This window comes from Protomyctophum parallelum, assembly GCF_964188405.1.
Source record: "Protomyctophum parallelum genome assembly, chromosome: 6".
Taxonomy (NCBI): domain Eukaryota; kingdom Metazoa; phylum Chordata; class Actinopteri; order Myctophiformes; family Myctophidae; genus Protomyctophum; species Protomyctophum parallelum.
In genome coordinates this window covers 50,199,053-50,218,316 of record NC_139701.1, presented here as the reverse complement: position 1 = coordinate 50,218,316, position 19,264 = coordinate 50,199,053, and the positions used below count along the sequence as shown (strand labels likewise).

The window sequence follows — 19,264 nt, the reverse complement described above, 5'->3', positions numbered from 1 at the left end:
ACACACTGTATGCGTGCTTATCAGATGGTAATTCTGTCAGAAAGGCATTTACCAGACTGGTAATTCTGTCAGAAAGGCATTCTGTCTTATGCATGCAGTTACCTGAGCTCATGTCTGTCGGAAAGGCAGTTGCCAAGACTGGTAATGTAGTCAGAAAGACATTTATCACAATATATTATTGTATATATCAGAAATGCATTAACCCATTCTGACCGGGCACCCATTTTGGTGTCGGCATCATGTTATGCTTTAGCTATTGAAAAATAGCAGATCTACAAGCTCATATCGCGCCACCGAGTGGCGCGATACGAGCTTGTAGGTCTGCTATTTTTGAAAAATCGAAGAGCGACTGACATTTTTAGAATCTGATCTCAGGTCAGAATGGGTTCATCAGGACCAGTGTGTGTCCGGCGGAAACCTCGTATGAATCTGATCTCAGGTCAGAATGGGTTAATCAGATGGTATTTCTCAGAGCCGTCTAATGGAAGAGTTACGATATTGAGGGGACGATAACAGAGCGCTGTTCATGCAACCTGAACTGAGACCAGCTGGAGTTGGAAATGCATTGTTTTCAACGAGCGCGGCACAAATAAGAGCTATTTTAACTGACCTGAGATCAGATTCATACGAGGTTTCCGCCGGACACACACTGGTCTGATGAACTCATTCTGACCTGAGATCAGATTCTAAAAATGTCAGTCGCTCTTCGATTTTTCAAAAATAGCAGACCTACAAGCTCGTATCGCGCCACTCGGTGGCGCGATATGAGCTTGTAGATCTGCTATTTTTCAATAGCTAAAGCATAACATGATGCCGACACCAAAATGGGTGCCCGGTCAGAATGGGTTAAGCATGTGTGCAACATGACAACTGTTTTAAAGTATTGTACAGTAACAACTAAAGTATCTTTAATGTTTAAATGTTGTATACTACAAAACAATCCAAAATAAAGGGATTTAAGATCATTAAAGCTGGGATGTTGCCCGAGTCCAATGCATTTCTGCCTACTTCCGGTCCAGGACTTGTCCCAGTTGGTTGTCCCCATTCTCAATAGAAGTCTATGGGGAGAACCGTCATTGGACTGAAGCCCCATGAAGTGAACGCAGTTTGCGTAACTCTGTCTATATCTAAGGCTCTGGTATTCCTGTCACAAAGGCAGTTACCAGACTGGTAATTCTGCCACAAAGGCAGTTACCAGACTGGCGCTCTCCTTCATGTCTGTAAGAAGCCGTTGAGGGCTACCTGCATGCAGTTACCTGAGCAGACTGGCGCTCTCCTTCATGTCTGTAAGAAGCCGTTGAGGGCCATATGCATGCAGTTACCTGAGCAGATGGCGCTCTCCTTCATGTCTGTAAGAAGCCGTTGAGGGCTACCTGCATGCAGTTACCTGAGCAGATGACGCTCTCCTTCATGTCTGTAAGAAGCCGTTGAGGGCTACCTGCATGCAGTTACCTGAGCAGATGGCGCTCTCCTTCATGTCTGTAAGAAGCCGTTGAGGGCTACCTGCATGCAGTTACCTGAGCAGATGACGCTCTCCTTCATGTCTGTAAGAAGCCGTTGAGGGCCATATGCATGCAGTTACCTGAGCAGATGACGCTCTCCTTCAGACTGCTCCTCAAATGGAGCAGCGTTGTGACAGACCAGCAGGGACACGTCAAAGTCGTCGTGGTGACGCAGTCCTTCCAGGTCCTTGTAGGAGCCAGAGCTAACCAAGACGAGACAAAACATTTATGTATCTTCCAGGTCCTTGTAGGAGCCAGAGCTAACCAAGACGAGACACAAAAGGATTCAGAAACATTTGTGCATCTTCCAGGTCCTTGTAGGAGCCAGAGCTAACGGAGACGAGAGACAAAGGATTCAGAGACATGTATCTTCCAGGTCCATCTAGGAGCCAGAGTCAACACAGAAATGTAAAACCTTTTATGTTTATTTTTTTTGTAAATCATACACACAGATGTGAACATACCATACTGTATCTACAAGCTCCTAGAGCCTTGCGCTGCGAGCAACTGACCTGAGATCAGATTCATACGAGGTTTCCACTGGACACACACTGGTCTGATGAACCCATTCTGACCTGAGATCAGATTCTAAAAATGTCAGTCGTTCTTCGATTTTTCAAAAATAGCAGACCTACAAGCTCGTAGCGCGCCACTCGGTGGCGCGCTATGAGCTTGTCGATCTGCTATTTTTCAATAGCTAAAGCATAACATAATGCTAACACCAAAACGGGTTCCCGTTCAGAATGGGTTAAATGCCATTGACAATGAAGGGGAAATGTACGTCATATGGAGACGAGCTAATCGGCTAACCAATCACATGAATTCAGTTGTTCATGAGATGATGTACGATGATGTATAATGATGAGAGCGCCCCTTCACTTCACATGTGATTTTCTTATGATAAAATAATATATATACCGTAATTTCCGGACTATAAGCCGCAGCTTTTTACCCATGATTTGAACCCTGCGGCTTATACAACGGTGCGGCTAATCTATGGATTTTTACAGCTAACGCAGAGCCATCTCAGGCTCTGAGCTAACGTAGCTGCGGCTTATAGTCCGGTGCGGCTTATAGTCCGGTGCGGCTTGTATATGGGATTTTCCCTAAATTTGGTTGGTGCGGCTTATATTCAGGTGCGGCTTATGGTCCGGAAATTACGGTACTTAATAATGATATGGGACACGGTTTCAAGTGACTCAACCCCTATGATCTAAGTGATCTAGAACAGTGGTTCCCAAAGTGGGGTCCGGGGACCCCTAGGGGTCCTTGAAAGAGTTGCAGCTAGGGGGTCCCTAGCTAAATGATAATTAGAAACCAAATCGACCCTAATGTGTCTGTAACTCAGAGAGTGTACAAATGGACCCATTTGGTTCCATTTGTAAAGTTAAATTAACACTGATTTTACAATATAAATTGAGGGTCTCAGAGATGGAAAATGCCATTAAATGGTGGTCTGCATGTAGACTAATGCATGTAAAACTGGGAGTCCTTGAAATTAAACGGGTTGAGAATCACTGCTAGAGCCGTAACAGTCCTCTCTCATGGGGGGTCCCTGGCATATCGTTTCAAATGGGGGTCCGCAGGGATAATTAGTGTCAATTTGGGGGTCCTTGACATGAAAACGTTTGGGAACCACTGATCTAGACCAGTAGTTCCCAAACCTTTTAGCTAGCAGTGTTGATTTCGTCGATTAAAAATAAGACGAAAAATGTTCGTCGACTACCCTTTTCCACTGACGAAAACTAAATGGTAACTAAATGAAAACTAGTCTATGGTGACTAAAACTAAGACTAAATATACTCACAATTTCGTCAACAAATAAAAACTAGACTAAAATGTTGGTTAACTAGTGGACAAGAGATCCAGTATAAGTCATTTTAGAATTGGTTGCACGATCTACAAGCTCACAACACGTCGCGCTGCGACGCGTACTTGTGAGCTTGTCGATCGTCTATTTTCAGCAAGTGAAAAAACTGTCATTACGACAGCACCAAGGCCCACCAAAATACATTTTGTTCGACTAAATCAACTGTAGATTTAGTCGACTAAAATCTTATGATATTCAGTCGACTAAAACTAGACTAACACTAAGACTAAAATGTGACTAAAACTAAATTAAGTATTATTCCAAAAACTATGACTAAACTAAAATAGGAATTTGCTGCCAAAAACAACACTAGCTAGAGACCAACACAAAGACATGTTTGTGAAGAGTAAGAGTGTGCGTGTGTGGTCTCTTACCTGTTCCACAAGGCCACCAGGGCGTACTCGTGCAGGTCGGCGCTCTGCGGCGCTCCCTTCTTGGCGTCGGCGGGTGTGCCGGCGGCCTTGGACATGCGGATGGGCTTCATGTTGTACGTGCCGGCGTGGTCCGTGATGTAGTTGTACAGCTGGTGGGCCGTGATCATCCCCGTCGACACCGAGAAGCTCCCTGTGAAAGAGACGGTCGTCAAACGCCCCCGTTCATACGGTGTTCATTCTTTTGATCTAGTTGATTTCGTCGACTAAAACTATGACGGAAAATGTTCGTCGACTGCCTATTTTCACTGACGAAATGAAAACTAAGCTATGGCGACTAAAACTGAGACTATATAATATGGTGAAAATTTCGTCAACAAATAAAAACTAGACTAGACAATATTTAGTTGTCCAGGTCCATGCCTTGTCTAAAATTCTCTTTTTCAGAGAGAACTTTAGAGAAGTCATCGATCTGAACAACTATTATTCACAAAATAAGGCCTATAGCGACATGTACATACTATATACCGTATGAAACAGAAGACTCTCTGCTTTCATAAGAAAAAAACTAATACTGTAATAATAATAAAAATCACACCCCTGTGAAGTGAGCAGTGCAATGTTGTGAAGTGAGCAGTGCAACATTGCACTGCTCACTTCACAGGGGTGATTTTTATTATTATTACATTATTAGTTTTTTTCTTATGAAAGCAGAGAGTCTTCTGTTTCATACGGTATATAGTATGTACATGTCACTATAGGCCTTATTGAATAATAGTTCTTCAGGTCCATGCCTTCTCTAAATTTCTCTCTGGTGGGCGCAAGCTGCATTCAATAGCCAATTACTGACAAAATGTACATGGGATCAATGTGTATTTGTTTTCCTCCTAAAAGTAGACATTCAGGGCTTTCATTCAGTGTGTAGTATGTATATGATATTATTTGTGTTCATTTTTATATCTGTCTGTCAATGTCTGTCAACTTCAACCTTCCATATCTCTGCTGTTTTTTCAAGCGAGCAGAGTGCAGGCAAAAGCAGGTGTTAGAAAAAGGTCAATATCTCCAGAATGGAAGATGGTAAAATCATGAATTTTTTAAAATTAAATTAAAATTGAAGTGGACAAGTTAGGCTTTCTTTTGATGTATGCGGTGTGATTCTCGCTATAAGAGGCCCCTCGCTGTGGGCCCCGAAAAAGTTCAAAAGTCCAATGTTAATCGCTCAGCACCACCAAGCCTGAGCTCACAGAAAACTCTAGCAATCTATGTGTTAAAGGTGCATTCCGTGATTTGGAGAAAAAAAACGCCCCGGTAACAAGATGTGCACATGCACGCACTACAGTGGGGGGGGGTCAATCGGTTAAACATGTCCCATAACTGGACCTTGGTAGACGTGGTTGCGTCCAAACTTGGGGATGTCAGGGTGGTGGGCGATGAAGTCCTCCAGGAAGCTGGTGAGCTGGTAACCCTGCCTCAGCGTCATGTGACAGCCCACCAGGTACTGGTGCACCACGCGCAGGTGGAAGTCGTAGCTGAACGAGTGCACGTGCATCAGGTCGCGCACCTTGTCGCACTCCTCCGTGAAGAGCATGGACAGCTATAGGGGAGAGAGAGAGCATAGCCTGTAAAACATTATGACTATGACTATATATATATATATATATATATATATAGAGAGAGAGAGAGAGAGAGAGAGCGCGTCGCAGTCCCACCCCTTTCAGATCAACGAGGGCACGGGAAGAGAATTTCCCATTCATTAATTTCCCATTCTTTTTTCCATAGACGTTTCATAAAGTATTTATTTAGAGACCTTTCAGCCAACAAAGCCAACTCGGCTGCTGACAAATCATGACAATAAAACACAATTTTTTGGGCCGCACAAATAATTAGAAAGAAGCAAAAAAAAAGTGTACACTTTGTTGTACCCTGCCTATTTTTTCTTCTTTCTAATTATTTGTTCGGCCAATTTATTTTTGTTTATTGTCATGATTTGTCATAAGCCGAGATTGGCTTAAAGGTCTTAAAAAAAAAAACGTAATACGTAATAATAAACAACTTCTATGGGAAAAATGCTTGGGAAACTCTCTTCCGGTGCCCTTGTCGTTCTGAAAGGGGGCGGGACTGCAACTCTCTCTCTAGGGCTCATTAGGGCTGTCAAACGATTAAAAAAGTAATCATATTAATAATCACAGCTTTAAAAAAATAAATAAATCATGATTAATCACCATTCAAACTACGTCCAAAATATGTCTCTCTAGCCCTCGCTCTCTCCAGGTATCTCGGTCTATCGCCCCCTATCAGCCATCAGATACCAGAGCGGTGACTAGTGCAGAGTGGACGGGATCGGGCGGGTCATCTAAAGAGTCATTCATAGTCTGGATTTTCGGTGGTGGTTAGGTGACCACCGAACTACAGCATGACGTCCACTGAGCCGCGGTGAAGAGCAAACCACCGCCACCGCTCCAGCCTCTCTGTTTTTACTCACCACCGCTCAACGTTATTTCAGCTCCGGTGGTCACTTCACCACCGGAGCGGTGGTCACCTCACCACCGAAAATCCAGACAATGAATGAGCCTTAAGCATGCATTAATTTCGTTAAACAATCTAATCTAATTAATTTCAGAAATTAATTAACTCAGTTAATTTAGCTGCAACTCTCTAGAAAGTATATATATATATATTGTATATATACACACTTTAATTCACACATAGATCCATTGTCAGTTACTTGTACTATATTCAAACCTTAGGTGTTACTCTAAAAATAGCAGATCTATAAGCTCACAACATGTGCGCTGTGTAGAGACCTGCGGATGGAGTTTGTTGACACCCGCAACAGCAAATTCATTGTCCGCCCGCTATCCAACCGCATCATCCTATTTATATCAACCGCACCATCCGTCAACCGCGGTTACCCGCGGCAACCGCGGCTAAATCCACAGGTCGCTAGCACTGTGATGTGTTGTGAGCTTGTAGATCGGCTATTTTCAACATAGTGTGAAAAAACTGCCATTACGCCAACATACCTTGTTGTCGTCAAAATCAGCTGCAGATTTAGTTGACTAAAATCATATACTTAGTCGACTAAAACTAGACTAAAAGAGTTCAGATGACTATAATATGACAAACGTCATGACATTTTATTCAAAAGACTATGACCTCTCTCTCTGTCTCTCTCTCTCATTAGCAGGCAACAGTGCAACATTATCTCTCTCTCTCTCTGTCTCTGGCACAACAGCGCCACCTATGCCCCTACTGGTGCTCTAAACGGACATAGTCACATTAGGACATAGGGACAAAGCTGTTCTTTGGAGTGGTTGCACCACTCAAAAAAGTTAATATTGTGACATGGTCATAACCAACCAGGACATGGAGATGAACATTTTGGTTGTTAGAAATGAAGAGATTAAGTCTATAATTATATGGGATGGGTCTCGTAAAGAAAGCAAATATTTCACATGAGAAACCTCATAATTGTGACACCTCTGAAAACACTTTGCATTGCATCATATTCTGACAACAAAGCTTGCATGACGCAAAAGAAAGAAATGCATGCGGTGGAAATAACGTTTCGCGGTTTTTGAAAGCTGCACCTGTTACAAATAATGAGAGAAGAAATCAAACGATTATGAACATATGTAATCACTTAAGAGCCTGATGCAGAGAAAGATTTTCATTGGAGGAAAAGATGACCCATGATAAAACAGTAGAATTGATACTATTTGGTATGTAGTTCACCAAACATCAGTTCAACATCACAACACTTTAAGCAGTGTCCTGTTTGTCCAGGGAATTGATCTGAACCACCACTTTTCAACCTATCTTCATATAATTGGTCCTAAATGTTCATGATAAAATACCATATTTCTTTCCTACTCAGTCTGTGTCTCATAGGAGGGCTGTGGGGAGTTCAGAAACGTGTCCACCAGTGTCGTTAGGCAGATTTGATTATTTAAATATAATTATTTATATTTGTATTATTGTGAGAAAAATGGCTACCATTTTCGCATTGCAACTCCTCAGGAATAGAAAGCCTGCAGTTTATATTAGCTTGGATTCCCCATCGACGATGTAAACAAATGTATCATGAACCATGAGGACAAATTATATGAAGTGGTCCTTTAAGCAAAAAAAATAAAGAAAAGATAACAAAAAATATGCTAAACTGTTGGGCACAGAATCTTGAGTGATGATGGCTCAGGCTTTGTTAATGTTAGCACCCTGAGAGGATGGAGTTCTCCAGAGAAAATAAACATGTATTTATACTCCACAGGCTAACAACATGTCCCACGGCTGTTAGCGAAGGAAGCTAACATGACTGCTCATTAGTCCGACCATGTGTTGTTTATGATTTTTATGTTAATTGTCCTAGTCTTTTTTCCCCCGTAGAGGGCCATGAGAAACAACATACTGCAATATGTCGTTTTTCGTGTTTTTCTTTATATAGTCGAAACCATGACAAACGACATACTATAGTATTAGTCGTTTATTATATTATATAGTTTTCATAGTTTACAGTTGTCGAAAAGCATGAGGACGACGTTTTTCATGATTTTCATGTTTTTTATCATCAAAATATTAATAATAAAAAAAAACAAGCATTACTAACACTAACGGCACACAGAAACCACAGGGTGAGTGTTAACCAGCCGGGTATTATTGGTCACAGTCATTAGACTGACAACCTACCTCTATCCCTAACCTAACCACTAACCGCAAGCACGAGAGCAGTGCATGTCCGAGTGCTAGTCCGACCGTTGTTCCCGCATGTCGAACTAATGCGCATCGGATCCCAACTGGCCATGTGGTCGGACCAACGGGATGGCGGACCGCGTGAAGGACATCACCGTCATGTTGCTTCTACTAAACGTCATGGAGCAACCTCATTCCTAGAGCAACCTCATTCCTAGTACCACCGGAAGTGGTACTAGAAAAGCCAGTCAACACCATTAGTGCTGAAGCAAAGCTAAAACAGCGGAAATTGTACGCTGTCCGTGTCGATGTTGAAGCCTATTTTAAGCACAATGCTGTCGTGTGTGGACAACAGTCGGCCTACAAGCGCACAACGTGTCATGTCTGTCGACAAAATCTTTTACGGCATGTGATGCCATCACGAGACAAATAATGAATCTGACTCAACTCTGACATTCTGCAAGGTTGTGTGTCGCTCTCATATAAATTATGTCACAAATTAAACGGACCTCGGGGTAATTAAAGAACCGCAATTAAATTCAGAGTAATGCATTTTGATTGTAAAATTAAACATGTTCTTGGTTATTTTCTCATCGATTGTCGACTGTTAATCTCAGCAGGATCTAAAAAAAAAAAGGCTTGATTTATACTTTGTGGTAGTGCGTTCGAAAATCGCAGAACCAGCGTCTGTTTTCGGCACGTGACACCGGCCGGTGTGCGGCCGAGTATAAATCAGAGTCCCGAGTGTTAAAGGAAAGAACACGCTCAACCAACGACTGACAAGTTCCTGGTAGCAGCGGAGGGGTCATGCATTAGTCCGACGTCCCGTTGGTCCAACATACGTGGCTGGGTTAAGACTCACCCTATAGCTCTGGTCCATAGCCTCAAGCTGATGGCTCTCGGCCAGTGGTTCCCAAACCTTTTCATGTCAAAGACCCCCAAATTGAGACTTATTAGCCCACGGACCCCCATTTGAAAAAATATGCCAGGTACCCCCATCAGAGAAGAGTTTTACGGCTCTCTAAGTGATTCTCAACCAGTTTAATTTCAAGGACCCCCAGTTTAACATACATTAGTATGTCAAACTATTTAATGGCATTTCTATCTCTATTGTAAAATCAATGTTAATTTTAACTCTGAGAGTGTACAAATGGAACATTCTCTGAGTTACAGACCCATAAAGGTCCATTTGTTTCCTAACCATTATTTAGCTGGGTACGCCCTGGAACTCCCTCAAGTACCCCTGGGGGTCCCCGGACCCCACTTTGGGAACCACTGCTCTAGGCTATGGGTCTCTCAATGAATTGCCCTCGCATGAAATGCAGACCAGCCTCTCGACTTCTGCTGAAATAAAAAGATTCCACTACTCACCAATACAAAGACGGTTTTGTTATGAAGAAAGACTACTTTCCACAGTGGATAACATGCACATTTTGGCCAAAAAAATAAATCCTTTCCTGGGTAAAAGTGGAAAGTAGTCTTTCTAATGACCAAAACCGTCTTTGTATTGGTGAGTAGCGAAAACGTTCTTTAAATTTTTAGCAGAAGTTGAGAGGCTGTGGTGCATTTCATGCAAGGGCAATGCATTGAGAGTCCCATAACTCTAATGCAATGGCATATACAGTAGTGCTATGGACCAGAGCTATAGACTCCCCCGTGGCTTCCCCGTGCGGTTAGGGTTTGGGTTTAGGGTTAGTGATGTCGGATTATTGGGACGTTGGACTAACGCTATACACACAGGGCCTGTGGAACAATAACCCAACACTGTAGGATAGTGGTTCCCAAACCTTTTCATGTCAAGGACCCCCAAATTGACACCAATTAGCCCGCAGACCCCCATTTGAAAATATATGCCATTTGTACACTCTCAGAGTTAAATTAACATTGATGTTACGACATAACTGGGTGTCCGTAGACTAATGCATGTCAAACTTTGGGGGTCCTTGAAATTAAACGGGTAGAGAATCATTGCTAGAGATGTAAAAATCTTCTCTTATGCCCTGGCAGGGGTCCGCGGGCTAATTGGCGTCAATGTGGGGGTCCTTGACATGACAACGTTTGGGAACCACTGCCTTAAGGCCTAGCAGTGGCGGGCATTCTGTCGGGGTAAACGTCCATCACAAATGGCCAAACTTACAAGCTCCCAACGCGTCAGGGCTTTTCGGTTGTTGACGGGATAAAAGTGGATAAGAGTGGATAAGTATTTCAATTTTTTAGCCTTTTTAGAGGTTGATTGGGGTTACGTAAAAGAATGTCAATGTCAAGCTGTATAGGTCAGTAACCATAGCTCCCAAAGGCTGCTCAAAGTGAGGACCCCGTTAAACAGAGGGAGAAAGGTCCCAATTCCATGTCAGAAAGCCAGACAGTAGAGCGCCGCCCATTATACAGCTTTGCACGACCTATGTCAGTGGTTGTCAAACTTTATTTATTATTTCAAGGACCACCCCCCCCCCCCCCCCCCCCCCCCATGTCTCTTGAGAGTGTAAACACATTGAACCAAATGGATCCATTATCTTGGTCCATTATGTGTTACACTCTCAGAGTCACAGACCTGTAAGGGTTCATTTGGTTCCATGTGTACACTCTCAGAGTTGCAGACCTGTAAGGGTCCATTTGGATCCCCTTCAAATAACTCTAAGGGTCCCCACCGGAGCCCACTTTGAGAACCACTGAGCCATGTAATCGGTAGCGATGTTTTGAACTAAAAAAGAAAAAAGAAACGCCGCAAAATCCTGAAATCAATTCGAAAAACTATTTCATTAATGAGCAAAATTTGAATACAAAAAAAGGTTTAACGTGTTGTAGCGAATAAAAAATAAGAATAAAGTATTAAATATCAACAGGCTAAATATGATTACAAATTATAAGCATTTCCGGTCAAATAGAACCACAAAAAATCTAAAAGCTCATAATGTTGTGAGCTTTGAAACGTTTCGCTTAACCCATTCTGGGGGGGAACCTCTTTTGGTGTTTTAAGCATTATGTTATATTTTATAGATCTACAAGCTCATAGTGCCGCGCTATGAGCTCGTAGGTCTGCTATTTTTGAAAAATCATGAAAATGTGGCGCAAATCTTTGATTATGCTGTATATTCTTTCACAGAGAACGTTTTAAACTCAAATCTTTGCTTCTGGGAGGACCCTGGAACAACATATTTTCAGATGGGGTCAAATTACATATAATTTTTCGTGTCCTTGACATGAAATAGTTTGAAAACCACTGACATAGAAACATAGTTTTTTTCAGAAAACTCTCATGATTTAGAAGACATTCATAGAATCGTCCTCGGGTCTAAATGGTTCTAAATAATGGCAATGTTTCAGCCAGAGTGACACTAATGGCCGGGACTCTACGAGAGAACAGCAGCTTGAAGGAACAGGGGATTGAGGAGAGAAAAAGAAAGAGAGACGATTGAAGCAACACCGGCGGCAGCAAGTTGAGGAAGGGGAAGAGGGCGGAGCCAATTTAAGTGAGCCCCTCCCCTTCCTGTAGGACCGAATCGGGACATACCGCAGAGTCAGGCACCGCGGTGCCTTCTGGGAATGGCTTGCACCGGGGTTTGGTGAACAGTGGCCCCTAGTGGAGAGATGAGGACATGATGGTGATGGGACTTGGCATGCAGACAGACAGACTGGACTCTAGTCTCTGGACCCACCTTGATCATTTCAAATTGTTCAATGATGTGTTAATGAGAGGGAAAATCAAGTCATCTTTGTTTTTTACCACATGCATTCTTTCATCATACTTTGCCATCCATACAGACATGACATGACAATAAAATGGAAACCTTTCTTGTCTTGAGTGTTTAGCTCGAGGCGTGGCAACAACCTTTGCTGCAATAAAAGTATCTGCATGGACTCAAAAATAAAATCCCACAGGACTGAAAATGTTTATCAGGCCATGTCCCAAGCAGGAATTTGTGAAACAGTGTGAATTCACCTTTAGCAAAGCCCCACCCTCTCCCACTTAGACACTCCCACTTGGACACTTTCAAGCCGGGCTCATTCATTCCAATGTAAATATCATGGCTTTTACACATTATACTGGTTCATTTTTGGAACCAGACCATCAAAATCTCTTCCAAATCCGTCAACAAGGCATTGGAAAACTGGAAAATATGTGCGTGACATTTCCTTTTTAAAACAATGTTTTATCATATAGGAAAACTATATACTATGGAGAGGCTTGTTTAACCCAGAGTAATAATAGTAAGAGAGTGGCGACACTAATGTTGACTCCCATTGTAAGTGCTCATTCTATCTCAATGGGATAGTTCCAATGTTTGGAACTATAGCCCATAGGCCCGCCCATAGGCCTTTGCGGCGAGATCAAAGCGTGTCGCTACTCTCCTACTATACACTCTGGTCTAAACCCACGTTATGCTTAGCTGTGATTGGACCATAGCAGTTTGGGGAGGGGCTTAGCTATAGGTCAATTAAGGAGTCCTCCCAAAAAGAGTACAGACTGAGGCCTTAAGCTTTGCTTTCATGAAATATATGGAATTCATGGAATATTTCAACAATTCAAATACTCTTTAATATATCTCTGCTGTCGGGAAGAATCCACCTAACTCCAAAATGTTCATTTATCAGGAAATTAAAAAAAGATAATCCAGGACATTAAAACCCATTCTGACCTGAGATCAGATTCATATGAGGTTTCCACTGGACACACGCTGGTCTGACGAACCCATTCTGACCTGAGATCAGATTCTAAAAATGTCAGTCGTTCTTCGATTTTTCAAAAATAGCAGACCTACAAGCTCGTATCGCGCCACTCGGTGGCGCGATATGAGCTTGTAGATCTGCTATTTTTAAATAGCTAAAGCATAACATGATGCTGACACCAAAATGGGTGCCCGGTCAGAATGGGTTAAGAAAACCATATATTAAAAACAAAAAAAACAAAAAAAAACAAAGCAATACTGCCACGTCAAAGTTGGCCTTGTGACTTTATATATGTGATTCTCTTTTTTTATACAGAGACAGTCATGGCGGCAAAAAAAGTATGTATGAATTAGACCCCAAGTATAACTAAAAAGGTTTGGTGAGGAATACAGTTTGTCACGGCGGCAGGCAGCCCCCCCCCCCCCCCCCCCTCTTTTCCCCCCAGGCTTGAGATGCTTCATGTTCTGGCGTGTTCAACTTTCTGTTGAAGTTTGAGAACTACTGAATTTAGACGAAGACATTAGAATCGACCTGAGCTCTAAACGGATTAAGTGGTTGTGTGTACAGAGTGCTATTGTGTTTTGTGTGTGTGAAAAACAGTGTGTACCTGTGAGTTGACAGTCTGGCCCATGGGGATGCGGGAACACTCCAAAGCATACTGCTTCACACAGAAATAACAGCCCTAATGTAAGAGACACAGACACACAGACACACAGACACAGACACAGACACACACACACACACACACACACACACACACACATTTTTAAGTGACTATGTCCATGCTGACTGGGCTGCAACAGTTAATCAACTTAATCAATGTACACATTAGTTATAAATTAAATTAAATCGAGGCACTAGCGTGTGCAAACTGTGCATGTGTACCACCATAGCGATGATTTGATTGGCTGATAACCCCCTAGCGATGATTTGATTGGCTGAGCCACGGAATTGAGGATAAAAAAAAGTGAGGCCAAAAAATTGCAGGACGCCAAAGTGGCCGGAATGTGATGATGGTGATGATTCAATAGGGTCTTCTTCTTACCTGAAAGGCCAACTCCATGAGGACGATGCCGCCCGGCAGTGCCCTCTGCAGGTGGTAGGTGGTAGGACTCGATCCTGTGGTCTGTGGGAAATGTTCAAAAAGCAGTGAGCTTGTAGATCTGCTGTCATGGCTCTCTAGGCTTTCAGTTAACCCATTTAAACCTGAGGACGATTATACAAATCGTTTTCTGAAAAACCCATGTTTCTATGTCAGTCGTTCTCAAACATTTTCATGTCAAGGACCCCCAAAAATATATGGAATTGGCCGCCGACCATCTGAAAATATGTTGTTCCAGGCACCCCCAGAAGCAAAGGTTTGAGTTAAGAAAATGTTCGCTCTGAAATAATAGATATTCAAAGGTTTGCGCCACATTTACACAATTTAAAAAAAATAGCAGACCTACAAGCTCATAGCGCGGCAATCGCTTGTAGATCTGCTATTTTTCAATAGCTAACATAATGCTAAAAACACTGAAAGGGGTTCCCTTTTAAAATGGGTAAAAAAAAATGTCAAAGAGAATTTGCAAGAATGTCATTCGTCATCATAAGGCTAGATGGCACAAGGTGGAGTGCACCGGCGGCCATCTTGCTACAGTCCTACGTTCTGTGGTAGCTGGTGATCAGCTCAAACAAAAACACATTACTAGCTAAAATTTTGACGGATTTACAAACGGGTTGGTTTATTACAAACGCTATCAACGTGGCTATGATTCAGGATGATTATCTGTTTAATATTATATTTTATATGAACGTCATATAAAAGCATATAAGTATATGCCTCTGACGTTTATAACAAACCAAAAATTGGTTGAACATTGAGCAAGTTATTGTTATTTAAAAAGTGCATGCCCCATAGACACAATGTTATGAGCTACCTGAAGCAAGATGGCCGCCACGTGGCGACGTCGCTCTCATTCATCATAACATAACACGCCAATGTCCACACAGGTATAGTAATGCAAACGTGTGTGTGTGTTTGTGTGTGTGTGTGTGTGTGAGTGACTGTGTGTGTGCGTGTGAGCATAATGTGCTAACCTTGGGGCTGTCTTCGCTCTTCTGTTTGACATATGAGAAGGACATTCTTCCCTCTGATGACATGGAGCTCAGCATGGCTGCGCGTGCTCGAGCGACGCTGCAATAGAGGAACGTTCATTTGAGGCATAATCCCATTACACTTGGACCCCTAATAGCAGCTTTTTAGTGCCTTCTGCCAGCTCTAGATGACATTTTTGAATGCCAAAATAAAATGGTGTAAAATAAAAAATAATTTAATAATATAATAATAATATTTTTTTCATTACGTCAATTACGTCAACGGGAGTCCAAGGGTTAAAAGTCACAGATCGCCTAGATTAGAAAGACACGAGTTATTAGTTTATGAAGCATCCAGCATCGCCTAGTATAAATAACTTTTTACTGATTGGATGAAGGATGGGCCCTCTAGCCAAAAACGAAACCGTAGCTTTTTGGACCCTAGGGGTCACAAAAAATAAATAAGAAAAGTGAAATTTGAATTAAGTGAAATCACTGAAGTGCAACATACTTGCGTGTGGGGGACATGGGGCGGACCTGAACAGAGTTCAACATACTTGCGTGTGGGGGACATGGGGCGGACCTGAACAGCGTTCAACATACTTGCGTGTGGGGGACATGGGGCGGACCTGAACAGCGTTCAACATACTTGCGTGTGGAGGACATGGGGCGGACCTGAACAGCGTTCAACATACTTGCGTGTGGGGGACATGGGGCGGACCTGAACAGCGTTCAACATACTTGCGTGTGGGGGACATGGGGCGGACCTGAACAGCGTTCAACATACTTGCGTGTGGGGGACATTGGGCGGACCTGAACAGCGTTCAACATGCTTGCGTGTGGGGGACATGGGGCGGACCTGAACAGCGTTCAACATACTTGCGTGTGGGGGACATGGGGCGGACCTGAACAGCGTTCAACATGCTTGCGTGTGGGGGACATGGGGCGGACCTGAACAGCGTTCAACATACTTGCGTGTGGGGGACATGGGGCGGACCTGAACAGCGTTCAACATACTTGCGTGTGGGGGACATTGGGCGGACCTGAACAGCGTTCAACATGCTTGCGTGTGGGGGACATGGGGCGGACCTGAAGAGCGTTCAACATACTTGCGTGTGGGGGACATGGGGCGGACCTGAACAGCGTTCAACATACTTGCGTGTGGGGGACATGGGGCAGACCTGAACAGCGTTCAACATACTTGCGTGTGGGGGACATGGGGCGGACCTGAACAGCGTTCAACATACTTGCGTGTGGAGGACATGGGGCGGACCTGAACAGCGTTCAACATACTTGCGTGTGGGGGACATGGGGCGGACCTGAACAGCGTTCAACATACTTGCGTGTGGGGGACATGGGGCGGACCTGAACAGCGTTCAACATACTTGCGTGTGGGGGACATGGGGCGGACCTGAACAGCGTTCAACATACTTGCGTGTGGGGGACATTGGGCGGACCTGAACAGCGTTCAACATACTTGCGTGTGGGGGACATGGGGCGGACCTGAACAGCGTTCAACATACTTGCGTGTGGGGGACATGGGGCGGACCTGAACAGCGTTCAACATACTTGCGTGTGGGGGACATGGGGCGGACCTGAACAGCGTTCAACATACTTGCGTGTGGGGGACATGGGGCGGACCTGAACAGCGTTCAACATACTTGCGTGTGGGGGACATGGGGCGGACCTGAACAGCGTTCAACATACTTGCGTGTGGGGGACATGGGGCGGACCTGAACAGCGTTCAACATACTTGCGTGTGGGGGACATGGGGCGGACCTGAACAGCGTTCAACATACTTGCGTGTGGGGGACATGGGGCAGACCTGAACAGCGTTCAACATACTTGCGTGTGGGGGACATGGGGCGGATCTGCACCAGGATGAAGCCCATGCTCTGCAGGTACTGGACGTACTGCTGCAGGAAGGTGTTGGACAGGTCCAGCAGCCAGGCCTCCTCCTTCAGCCGCGGCCCACCGCCGGGCTGCAGCGTGTCCGCAGAGTCCGTGCTGTACGAGCGGTCCCTGCTGCCCGACGCCATGCTGTCGTTGGAGCGGTGGCGCTTCTGTTTCGGCGGTGGGAGAAAAATTAAAAGTAGTACTCACATTTTTGTAAGTTGTCGAGTAAATGTCACAAGGAGACGTGGTGCGAGCTTGTACTGTAGTTCTACTATTTTCACTAAAGTCACAGACATGCGCAGAGCGAGTTCAGTCAGGAAACTCAGTGCCAGTTGCCAGCTCGTTTATTGGGCCGCCTCAGCATCGAGTTCTAATTCACACGATTCACTTCATCCAATCACACACTCATTCAATGTTCATACCGGCTATACAGTATTTTAGCCGTGACGTGAGCGCCTCCTCCAGAGATACTTCCGGGTGCCACTTTTGTGTCGCTTTTGTGTCCCCATAGAGTTATACTGTGTCCCTCCGTTGGACTAAATCTGAGACGAAAACAACTACGAAAGTCTCATTTTACCGCTTTCCTTGCAACAACAAAGCTATTGGTCTCCCAAATCTGGCTGTGACCACTGACTGTTACCACCTTCAAAAATAATGATAATAATAGTCTTTATTGTCCTCATATATTTTCGTTGTCATGGACACTTGTACAGAACATTAATAATTCTACTCAAGTTGGAAGCATTAAGACACATTTTAACCCTCAATGGCTTCCTTTCTGAAAAATAAAATCATTGTGAAAAGATGCAGACGGGAGCTGGTGCCACTTGGACCCGGGACGTAACGTAGGACTACAAAATGACGTCGGACTTAAATGCAGAATTTAAACTGGAAGTTTGCACTGCTCATCCTGCTTGCTTGCTGTTGCACACTGATACCGCTGCGCTGCTGTCTGCTAAACCACTGCTGCTCACCCTTTTCCACCCCAGCTACCACCTGTCGTTTTGGATCAGCTGTTTAGGTACGGGGTATTCGGAGTCCCTATGGTTGTGACTGATGCGCTTGATCAGAGTACCTAAAAAGCAGATCCAATTCATCGCCAAACCATAATAAATATATTGCTCATTTTATATTCAATAAATAAATATATATTCCATCCAGTTGTCTCACTTCCCACATTCACACATACATGGTGGCAAGCTCACACCGACCAACTCATTGGAGCCAATGTAGGGTTCAGTGTCTTGCCCAAGGATACTACGAACTGACCGACCCATGGATCATTGGATGACCTCCTGAGCCACAGCCGTCCGAGGCAGATACAAGGCAATATGCATTGAGAGGGGCCAGACTCAATCTGCCTGGGGCGATATGCATTGAGAGGGGCCAGACTCAATCTGCCTGGGGCGATATGCATTGAGAGGAGCCAGACTCACTCTGCCTGGGGCGATATGCATTGAGAGGAGCCAGACTCAATCTGCCTGGGGCGATATGCATTGAGAGGGGCCAGACTCAATCTGCCTGGGGCGATATGCATTGAGAGGAGCCAGACTCAATCTGCCTGGGGCGATATGCATTGAGAGGGACCAGACTCAATCTGCCTGGGGCGATATGCATTGAGAGGGACCAGACTCAATCTGCCTGGGGCGATATGCATTGAGAGGGCCAGACTCACTCTGCCTGGGGCGATATGCATTGAGAGGAGCCAGACTCACTCTGCCTGGGGCGATATGCATTGAGAGGAGCCAGACTCACTCTGCCTGGGGCGCTATGCATTGAGAGGAGCCAGACTCACTCTGCCTGGGGAGCTATGCATTGCAAAGGCAGATGAAGGCTGGCTACGCGCGGCTAAGGGTTTACCTTCACAGGAGGCTGGGCAGCCTGCTCGTCTTGGATCTGCTTGCGGAACACGGGGTCAAACAGCAGCGGCGTGGCGCAGTAGTGAACCAACCTGGACGAATGCTTCAACGTCTCCAAGTCTGTCACCTGATGAGGAGGAACAACAACAACGCAGGGAGGTCATCCATTATGTCCGTATACAGTACACAGACCACTATGTCCGTGGCAAAGACTGAGCCTCGTCCCTGGCACATTTTTGGCCTTTCTTTCTGTTTTTACACACACACACACACACACACACACACACACACACACACACACACACACACACACACACACACACACACACACAC

General features: G+C 44.4%; 1 protein-coding gene across 1 annotated transcript in view; it reads right to left on the bottom strand.

Moving 5' to 3' along the window:
* szt2 (SZT2 subunit of KICSTOR complex) overlaps positions 1–19,264 on the bottom strand; it is a 181,611-nt gene that overhangs the window by 14,398 nt on the left and 147,949 nt on the right. The window contains exons 66-74 of the mRNA XM_083766835.1: positions 18,933–19,058; positions 17,022–17,239; positions 15,180–15,276; positions 14,146–14,226; positions 13,708–13,782; positions 11,944–12,009; positions 5,124–5,337; positions 3,747–3,936; positions 1,583–1,705 (exon numbers count right to left, since the gene is read on the bottom strand). Coding sequence (XP_083622961.1) covers positions 1,583–1,705; positions 3,747–3,936; positions 5,124–5,337; positions 11,944–12,009; positions 13,708–13,782; positions 14,146–14,226; positions 15,180–15,276; positions 17,022–17,239; positions 18,933–19,058 — 1,190 coding nt within the window. The remainder of the gene's footprint in view (positions 1–1,582; positions 1,706–3,746; positions 3,937–5,123; positions 5,338–11,943; positions 12,010–13,707; positions 13,783–14,145; positions 14,227–15,179; positions 15,277–17,021; positions 17,240–18,932; positions 19,059–19,264) is intronic.